This window comes from Cajanus cajan, chromosome 2 (genome assembly GCF_000230855.2).
Source record: "Cajanus cajan strain Asha chromosome 2, NIPB_CcT2T_4, whole genome shotgun sequence".
NCBI classification, from domain to species: Eukaryota; Viridiplantae; Streptophyta; class Magnoliopsida; order Fabales; family Fabaceae; genus Cajanus; species Cajanus cajan.
This window is the reverse complement of record NC_138518.1, coordinates 74987555-74997928: the sequence shown is the minus strand read 5'-3', so window position 1 is coordinate 74997928 and position 10374 is coordinate 74987555. Positions and strand designations below refer to the sequence as shown.

General features: G+C 30.6%; 1 protein-coding gene across 1 annotated transcript; it reads right to left on the bottom strand.

Annotated features, from left to right (window-relative positions):
- LOC109799389 (1-aminocyclopropane-1-carboxylate oxidase 1) lies at positions 1-1824 on the bottom strand. Its single transcript, XM_020359932.3, has 3 exons — positions 1662-1824; positions 1360-1583; positions 1-943 (listed from the first exon to the last, which is right to left on the bottom strand). Exons 1-3 carry the CDS (start codon positions 1761-1763, stop codon positions 343-345), a joined length of 927 nt encoding a protein of 308 aa, XP_020215521.1. The 5' UTR covers positions 1764-1824; the 3' UTR covers positions 1-342.
- Between the last annotated feature and the right edge of the window lie 8550 nt (positions 1825-10374).

Sequence of the window (10374 nt, the reverse complement as noted above, 5' to 3'; positions counted from 1 at the left end):
TTATAATAATTACGTACTTTAAAGTGAATATTTCATACAATATTTTAACATGAATTGATCATACAATAATTAAGGTAAAGACATTTCTTATGTATTTGAGCTTTAATTTGTGCTCGCAGCCTGACATATTTTGCTTGCTTAGAGTGATACACCTAACCGTTGATACAAACATAGAAGAAAAAAAAAGGTTGAACAAAGAAAAGGTTGCATGAAGAAAAGACATCATGTAATGTCATTTTCTACTTGTGGAATCAAAGAACATATTTCTATTCCAAATGTAAATACGACTTTGTAAATTTAGATATCCCAAGAAAGGGTAGTAATGCAACGGTCGTATAAATCTCAAGCTTGAACATTTTTATGCCCATTGATCATGTTCTTCATGGATTCAAATCGAGGACCCTTTTCACCAAACTTGGTGCTGCCATAGAGCTTCAAATAGTCCTCATAAACGAAGTTGCTCGGGTACAAGAGCTTAGGAGCTGGGGAAATAATGGCATCTCCAATAGGGTTATAGAATGTGGCAATGGAGATTCTGCTTCCACTGTTGTCAGGCATGACCCTATGCACAACACTCTTATATAAGCCATTGCTCAACACTTCAACTTGGTCACCTGTGTTGACAAATATGGCATTGTTCTTGGAGGGTGGAATCTCAACCCATTTGCCATCTTTGAAGAATTCAAGGCCAGGCACTTTGTCATCTTGGAGCAGTAGAATGATGCCACCAGCATCTGTGTGCTCTCTAAGTCCTCTCACAAGTTCTGGACGTGGACATTGAGGGTACTTGGCCACTTTTGTTCCCACAGCAGGACCCTTCAGCTTGCTTCCAGAAAATGCTTTCTTGATGTAACCCTTCTCCAGACCAAGATTTTCACTCATGAGCTCAGATAGCTTCTCTGCCAGCTTCAGGAGTTGTGCAATGTACTCATCCATTGTTTGGCTGCATCAATTGCATACACTTGTATATCAGTTTAAGAAATGTTAACAACATTATCAAATACTTTTCATTCATGTGGTTATCATTCCTTTCGGTGAGATCCACATCAATTTTAACTAATAAGAGAAAATGCATTAAAAAGAAGAAATTATTATATAGTTTGTGATCATCACAAGTTTATACTCCTGATCAATCTTTAAGCAATAGTTACTGAAGTTTTCAATATACAAGAAAAAAAATTAATAGATCGAACTCAATTACATGCCATGCAAAATTGGTTATGACGTAGAACACAAGTCGTCCTGAATCATGTAATAATTTCTAATTGAAAAGAAAGTACTAATGAATATGTTGGTAGCACCATTGATATCAGTTTGGTGTATCTTAGGACTTGGTGCCACAGATGAGGGTTGGCTTACCAAAGCTCCTGAGAGAGGTTTGGAATTTGATTGATGTTAGAGTTGGGGCGATGCCAAATGAAGAAGGCACTTTCCCAATCTATATCAGAGGTGTTCTGCTGTTTCTCCAACCTCTTTGCTATTTCAGACTGGTAGAAGCTTTCCTTCAGGTTTTCCTCATAGTATGTATTGATCAACTGCTTAACCTTCTCCATCAAACGTGTGTCAATTTCATGGTTCTCAACCTGCACATCCAGTGTGTTAAAAAAATCTAATTGAGAATTGATGAGAAATAAAACCAAGGAGAGCTAACATGCATATACCATAAAGAAGCCCCATTTCTCACAAGCGTTGTGCAATAGGGCCATTGTGTCACCCCTCTTGTCTCCATTGAGCTTACTAAAATCTATCACAGGGATCTCCATATCTTTGCACTAGATACTTGATTAATGTTTCTTGGTTGAAGGTATATGTTACATAGGATGGGGTATATATAGGGCGAAATAAGATTTAAATTTATTTAAAATCTTGCAAGAGAAAGGCTAGAATGACGCAAATTAATATGCCATCATGTGATCATGTTGTACAATTTTTTATTCATGTTCGTATCCTTGTACACTAAGCTTTGGTTCTTTTTTTCTCAAAAGAAAACTTCTCCACCTTACCTTAAGTCCAACTTCAGTTATCGTTATTGATTAACACAAAAAAAATATCTTAGCTAACTATCTCTTTCTACATAAAACTTTTTCTCTGGTAATCAACAATATATTACAAAAACCAGGGGCAACATGCTTAAAGGGAATGTGGGTCGAGCAAATCGAACCAGTGGGCGGTTTTGGCTTCATGCTGTTGCAAACATGATTAGGATGAATCACTCATTCACTCATGGGCCATGTGCTTAATTTATTTTATTCATAGTTTTCCATTCAAGGTAATTTAACTACCGCTGGAAATGCATCATGCATGACATAATAACTGTAGAATCCAATTATTAGTTCCAAGACTTTTGTTTTTAACTTAAAGACAAACATAAGAGTTTTCCTGCAACTTTTGGCTGGCGCACACAGAAAATGAAGTTATTAGAAATTAAGAACAGCTTTCCGAATTTCAAATTCAATCTCAACGGGATATATACATGATTCTTTAAACTGCGGATATATACTGATTACAGATAGTGCCCAGATGAATTAATGTAATATATGATTTTCATTTGTCAGCAACATATAAATCATTTATACATGAAACATTGGAAACCTTGTTTTAACTTAATTAATGATTTTAAGTTCGAGTATGAAGGAGAAGAGTTTTGTTAAATCTTTAACAACCAACATAAAACTTATTAATAACGAATACGATTTACTCACAACATTTTTCTTAAATATTATTGAATCAGTCTAACAATAAATGAGATTTAAAACAAACTTTGTGAGCTACTCTTTTACTTTTAATGAGAGATTTATATTTTAGGCCTTTTTCTTACATATGTATTTTTTTTTCTACTTTATAAAAATTATTAACAGATTTTTTTTTTTGGTTGGTGAACCAAAAGTCTTTTCTTTGGACCAACTCTTGTTATCGTTAAAACAAAATATATAATTCATATTTTCGGTAACATGGCCGAAAGAATCAGAAGATCCAGAGAATTTATAAGAAAAACTGATAAATCTTGCAGTGAAATACCTCAAGCTCTTATATCCAGTGCTTCAATAGTCACAAGAGAGAAACCTTGACGGAATATTTAGTTTTCGAAATGCGAGAAATTATTTGAACTACATTAGGAACATATAACTTTTTTTTATTTGTTAACGTTAATAATGCTAAAATGGGTGTTATAATGCTTATTAATTAGTAGACCACAAAAGAAGCATCTTTTTTACTTTCTGATGTTATAATGCAAGTATGGTACGCATAATTGGAAACACTTTTTACAAATCTTTACTTTTAAATTTTATGCTTATATACAAAAGTGAGTTTCAAACACTAAAATAGAAAAGAGTTGACACAACTTAATCTACAAATCTTCGGTATGCTTTGATCATATGGAACATTGAAATTTTACTAAATTTGATCAAAATATACTCTTTCAACACTATGAAAACACTAAATCTATTCATCAATCATACAATTAAAATGTCCTTTCATAATATTTATCTTCTAGCAACTAGCTAGACTAGTTTATTAACTTTGTCATTAAAACCTTGGGATACAGAACCAAAATTTAAAAGTCAAAAGCAAGTTTCAATATTGAGGATAAAAACGATGAATCTATATATATGTAATATTTTGAGTGGTCTCAAACTCCGATTCATAACATGTATATATCCTTTGAACTTGCTCAACTCTGGTTTGGTGTCTTAGCAAGTAATGCCTTTCTTTATCCGTGGTCAAACTTGAATGAGGTGGTGATCTTTGTGGATAATAATTTGTCTGATGGCCAAATACAGTTGATCCCGATTCCCACACAAGGAACAAAACTAAACAAATCATCATTCTAAAGTTAACTTTTTTGCCATTATTTTATTCTTCGTTATCATATAAACGATTATTATTGTTTTTTACTAGCAATTAAATAATAATTAATGTATTCAGAGTAACTAATATTATTATTTGTATTTATATAGAATATTGATAAAGATCTATTAAATTATAAAAAAATTAATTAAACTAATTATATATATATATAAAATAATGACTAATAAATAATTACATGTAGAAAATCATAAAATTTATGATTGATTTAGTGACAATTATATTTTTGTTACCACAAGATTGTCATTAAAAAAAATTGTGATAGTGAATTAACCAAAAAGTTTGCCTAATCTTTGTGGTTTTTTTACAACCTTTTTTTAAAATGTATGGTTGAGGTTGGCGAAAGGAATTTTAAATTGATTCTTTTAAAAATTAAAATTTAGTCTCCAAGTAAAATGTCTTCTGGCAAAAAAGAGACAAAGGGTTTGAAGTGATGTGAGGAGAAAATGAGAAATGGAAATGTAACAGAATCCGCCCGAAGACTTGCCTAAAACATTGACTATGGTGCCGTAAAATTATATTACCGAATTTTAAAGTTACAAAGGACCATACATAATCGGAATAGACAAATTCCTAATTAAATGCAGTGCATATTTTTTTAGTTAAAAATATTTTTAAGTGTATGTTAAAATGAGGGAGATTTAATTTTAATTTTTACGATTTATCTTTGAAAACTTAAAATTATTGTTTTTTTCTTTATAAAATATTTTTATATGTTTTTTTTTATATTTCAAAAACTTTAAATTATTAATTTTAGTTTCTAATATTCATTTTAAGATAGATAAATAATATTTAATTTAGATATATTGAAGTTTTTTTTAGGTGTCAAAAGCTAATGTAATATTATAGACACTATTAAATGTCAACTAAAATGGTTATTTTATTTTTTATTTAGCATATAAATAATTAATGAGTGTTAAATAATAATAATAATGAAAAATAATGATTTTTTTTATTTTTGAAGATAAAAATTAAAGAATCTTTTTTATAAAAATTAAAATCGAATTTTTTTTAGTAACATGAGTAAGAAAATGGGAACGATCAAATGAAGTTATCAACAATAGAATAGTTGAAATTATGAGAAAATTACATGTCATCAAGAATAATAGTTATATGTTATATTTTACATAACATATTTGTAAAGAAATGACTATAGATCCTTTAAAAGAAATTTAAGAGATGTTAATAGTGTGTTTGAACGAGGGATTTAAATGAAGTAATTCATTTGTTTAAAGAATTTCAAATTCTTTGACGTGAAATATCTTATGAGTAGAAAATTTATAAAAAATTTGAAATTTAAACATTTATAAGATTCTTTTAAATAGTAAGAATTTAAAATTTTTCATATTTTTTTTTCTTATTTCTGTGAGACCCCATATCCGTTCCCTTTTCTCTTCCTCACTATCACTCTCATACTCTTTTCTCCTTCCCTCATTTACTCTCAAATTTTTCTTTGTCTTCTCTTTGCCTTTGGTCTTTCTCTGGAATCATTAGGTGGTGGAGCTGAGGAGTTGTGTTGGAAGCTAGCAGAGGCGCGGGTTTTGATTTTCTCCGTCCGTCCTCCATCTTCTTCTCCATTCTCCGCGATCCCGAAGCTCGGATTCTTCACCGAGGTAAGGGAAGTTAGTTTTCTTGTTGTGGTTTAGCTGAAATGAGTCTAAGAACTCGTGTGGTTGATTTTGATTTCGAATTCTTGGTTGTTTGGGTGACACATTGAGTTTTTTGGGGACTTTGGGGTTCATGAGAAATTTGGGTTTTTCTTGATTGTTACATGCATGGGTGAAAAGAGAGTATTTTTGGACTCTAGGATGAGAATGTGGTATTTTGGATGGTTTGCATGTTGGATTGCTGGTTGTTTTCGCAGGTTTTGATGAGATTTTCGAAGTAAGTGAGGGTTCTCGTTTGAATTTTCGCCGGGCGCAGTTCTTCGCGCTGGGCGCGACTTGAAATGGGAAGTTTCTGGGTTAACCGCGCCGGGCTCGGGGAGAACCACGCTGGGCGCAATAGATCTCTATAGGTCTCTGGTTGAGGATTGAGCCGCGCGATCTTTTAATGCGCCGGGCGCGCATTGGTTTTTCAGAATTTGACTTTGCAGTCTTCATGAAAGTTGTAGCCTTGGATGTTAGCTTTCCAATGGCGCTGGAATCACCCAAAAAGGAGTTTTAGAACTCTAGATATGGCTGTTTTAGTGAAGAGGGTTCGAGCTGCTAGCTTTGTTTATAGCTATTGCGGTTTTTATCATTTTTAACATGGTAGATGAAGGAATTAAGACTTGGTATCTTCATGAGAGTTGTAGGAAATTTTATTATCTTTCATATGAGATAAGGATGAGCATGGTAGGAGTAGTATAACTCCTGATGCGCTGTTTACTGTGATGGTTGCCATTTCACATTTAGTGATTTGGTTAAGTTGAAAGTTGTTTTAGGTGCTTAGGTGTATTCTTGTTGTTTGGGTGAGTAAATTGACAAGATAGATGAGTTGTAAACAAGATGGTTGGGTCGTATTAGGTGTTGATCATGTTGTTTTAAGCTGTTAGTGATGAATGATTATTGAGCTGAACGATGATATTGATGTGCTGCGCTGAGCGCGGCCCTTGTCGCGCTGAGTGTGAGACTCCTTGGGAGTCTCTGCCTCAAGGGCGCTGGGCACAATTTGGTTTGCGCTGGGCGCGAGACCAAGGGAGGTCTCTGCCTGGCCTGCGCTGGGCGTAATCGGGTATTACACCAAGCGCGAGAGAGCTTTGGACTCTGACTAAGTCTCGCCGGGCGCAGGCACGCTTGCGCCGGGAGCGCTGGCCCCTGGAGCCCTCTGGTTGTGCCACGCCAGGCGCGACCATGAGTGCGCCGGGCGCGTATGAGGATGTGAAGTTATATGCTGAATTGCTGATAATATTGTTTTATGTTGAATTAAGCCGAAATTGAGGAATATGATGGGATGACTAGCTAAAATTGTTGTTTGAGGATGTTGAGCTGTGTTAGGTGTATATTGCTGTAAGATGCTTAGAAGTGTTGTAAGACGATAGGCTGTACTATTAAGCTGAGCTGTGCTGAATGTTGTTTATGCTGATTAATGTTGCCAATGCCGTGTGATGAAAAGTTGTGTTGTGCGGTATGTTGTTAATGATGTAACGCTGAGTTGTGATATGTGATGCTAATGCTAAACTTTATTGTTTGTTTGAGTCGAGCTGAATTATATGCTGATAGTTGTTGAATTATGCTGTAATTGCTGAGTTGAGATGTAATTGATAGATATGTTGTGCTGACTAGATGTAAATGCTGAAAAATGATGTTAAGCTGTAATAGATGTATCTCGCTATGCTGAGCTGGGCTGTTATTGATGATTTTAAATGCTGATTTATGATATGGTTGTGCTCTAAAATGATGAGCCGAGTTGTGAGTAGTAAGCTGTGTTGAATACTACTTAGCTGTGCCGTATGCTGATTTTGGTGTTGTGCTGTGCTGTGAGCTGTTTTGCTGTGCTGTTTATTGCTGAGCGGTATGCTGTGTTTAGCCACTATTGTGGTGCTGTTATAGCCGCTAAGTCGGTGCTGTTAGCCACTATTGTGGTGCTGTTATAGCCGCTAAGACGGTGCTGTGCTCCGTGCTGATAGGAGCTGTTGTAGGCCGTAAGGCTAAGCTGTGGTAGGAGATCTCCGAGCTGATATGCGTGACGACGCATTGTGTGTTTACTACTATTTATCGATGTGTACTGTTGTTTATGGTTGTTACTGCTAATTGATGTTCGAATAGCGGTAGTTGTTTACTATTTATAAATTTATATATTTGTATGTTGTTTCTTTTCACTAGCTTACCCTTGTTGTTTCCATGTGGTTTGGACTGCGATGATCATACTACGTATGGGAGCAGAGCAGGGATAGGTTGGTGGCTTACGGCAAGTCTGCAGCTGGCAGATAGAGCTTGATTCTTGTGGATGTTTTGGTGTTTTAGCTACTAGGTGTAGTAGCGATTGATATATTTTGTACATTTGAATCTAGTCAGACTTGGGCCATGTATATATGTATATTCTAGACACTATATATATACACTTGTTCCTTTCTGTCCGGTTTTCAGGTGTACTGTGTAGTGTGTAGTGACCAGCCGGGTCGTTGCAATTTCACTTATATATTTTATCTTATCTCTTATTTCTTCATGTTTTTAATTATTGAATATTCAAGAATATTTTTTAAAATATTAAATATTATTTAATATTAATTTTTTAAATTATTAAATATTTAAAAATTAACTAATATTTATTTTATAAAATTTATTTTAAAAATCTCAACATATAAATATATTTTTAAAATTAATTTTACCATGATAAAATCAAATTATCATATTCAACCTAACAATTTAAAATTTAAGAAATTTGAATTGACTTATCCAAACAAAATATTTTAAGAATGATAAAAATTGAAATCAAAATAGTTCAAATATCAAGAGTTTAATTTTTTTTTAATTTATAAAAATTTTCATCCAAACACACTATAAGTGACTCTCTTATCATGATTGATGATTTGTAAATTGTTGTGGAGCCAAGTAATGAAGTTAGTGAAGAAATAATTTCATGATAAAAATGTGTTATAAAGGATTGAGACATATGCATATTAGTTTGATATAAAAAAACAATATTAACTTTAATACAATAAGGACATTTTAATAATTATAACATAGTGTTAAAGACAATTTATGTCAACAAAACAAATGTTTTAGTTACTTATGACAATATATATATATATATATATATATATATATATATATATATATATATATATATATATATATATATATATATATAAAGATTCCAAACCAATTTTATATAAAGATTCCTAACCAATTTTAATAGTTAACCAAACCATTTTTTAAATACCTAGAATTAGAAATATCATTATATAGAATAAGATTCACATGATTTTTCAAATACCTAAGAATTTCATTATCATGATTCATGGTATACCACGTAGAATAAGATTTCACGTGAACGAAACAGGATTTCATGACAAATATATGTCTCCAAAGAAATGAAGAAAAAGAAATGCTTTTATTTACAAAGACTAATGCATTCCAGGGATGAGTTAGAGGGAAGTTATTTAGGTGAAAGAAGTTATAAAGGGTGAAGGTTACATAGAGTAACAAAATAGAAACAAATTTTCGCAGAAGAGAGAAACAAAGAATATATTTTTATAAAGTTTAGATCGTTTTTAAAAGCTTTTTTATTGATTTTTTTTCTTTATTTTTAATAAAATAAATCTTAAAAATATTTTTAACTTATTTTTAAATATACTTAAAATATTTCAAAAGATAATATAAATAAAATATAGTTAATTGTTATTATAAATGTAATATTATTGAAATTATAATGGTATAAAAAGTAAAGATAAAAAATAAATCTAAATTATTTACGTATAAAAGAAAATAATAATTCTATTAGGCAAGAGAACAACAACTTAAAATATATGTGTAAATTTTTTTAAAAATAAATTAAGAATACAATCTTAAAATTATAATATAATGTTATTTTCTCAACTAATTTAGATATTTATGTATTTTTGTAACTAAAAAATTTACAATAATGTACTTTTATAAAAAAATATTGACCTCCAACATTTTTTTTTAATCTCCATAATTATCTATTTGTATGTAAATTCAAAAATTTATAATAAAAAAATATAGATTACATATATTAAAATACTAATCACAAATTTATGTTTTCATCGTTTTTATTATTTAGACAACATTTATTTATAAATTTTTATATTCATTAATTATTTTTAATAAATATACAAATAATTTTATATATTTAAAGTTGAACACTACTACTATAATAAAACAAAATTTTACTTTAGACTTATATTTTGAAGAATCAGTCACCCTAACTTTAATCAATTCTCTTACATAAATATGATAACTTTAATCATGTATGTGGTGATGAATAATTCTTGTTTTATACTTTTTAGACACTAATTTCTAGACCTCCTTATATTCTGTTGAATTGATTTTGATGATCATATATTTTATTTATTTTTGGAATAATATGTTAATTTATATAATATTATATGAAAGATAATTAGTGTTTAATTAAATATATATTTATATAATAAATGTTAATATCCTTGGTATTAATAGTATAATTTTTTTAATTTATCTATTAAAAGTTATAGTCATTTATGACATGAGTTATATTATATATCATAAAAAAATTATTTATATGAAAAATTTAAATATTATAAAATATTATAAATTAATGATATTTAATATTATAAACTTTTTATTGTATTAAAAAATATAATTATGATTAATTATGTCTTGAATCCAAATAAAATTTATTAATATTATGTCATTACACTTAATAAAATTAATTTAAGATTAACCAAATATAATTGTTATCGGAATTCGTTCCTTGAAAATAGTTGATGGTGAAGGTTAACTAAAATTATTTCACGTTTTCGTTTGACGTGGCTGAAATGTCGAATATGCCCTTGTGTTTGAAATTAATAATCCATTATGTTTC

Coding starts and splice junctions, on each gene's coding strand:
- LOC109799389 (XM_020359932.3), bottom strand. CDS start 1,763: ATGGAGATCCCTGTGATAGATTTTAGTAAGCTCAATGGAGACAAGAGG. Junction 1,584..1,661: donor AGAAATGGGGCTTCTTTATG/GTATATGCATGT, acceptor CTGGATGTGCAG/GTTGAGAACCATGAAATTGA. Junction 944..1,359: donor AACCTCTCTCAGGAGCTTTG/GTAAGCCAACCC, acceptor CAATTGATGCAG/CCAAACAATGGATGAGTACA.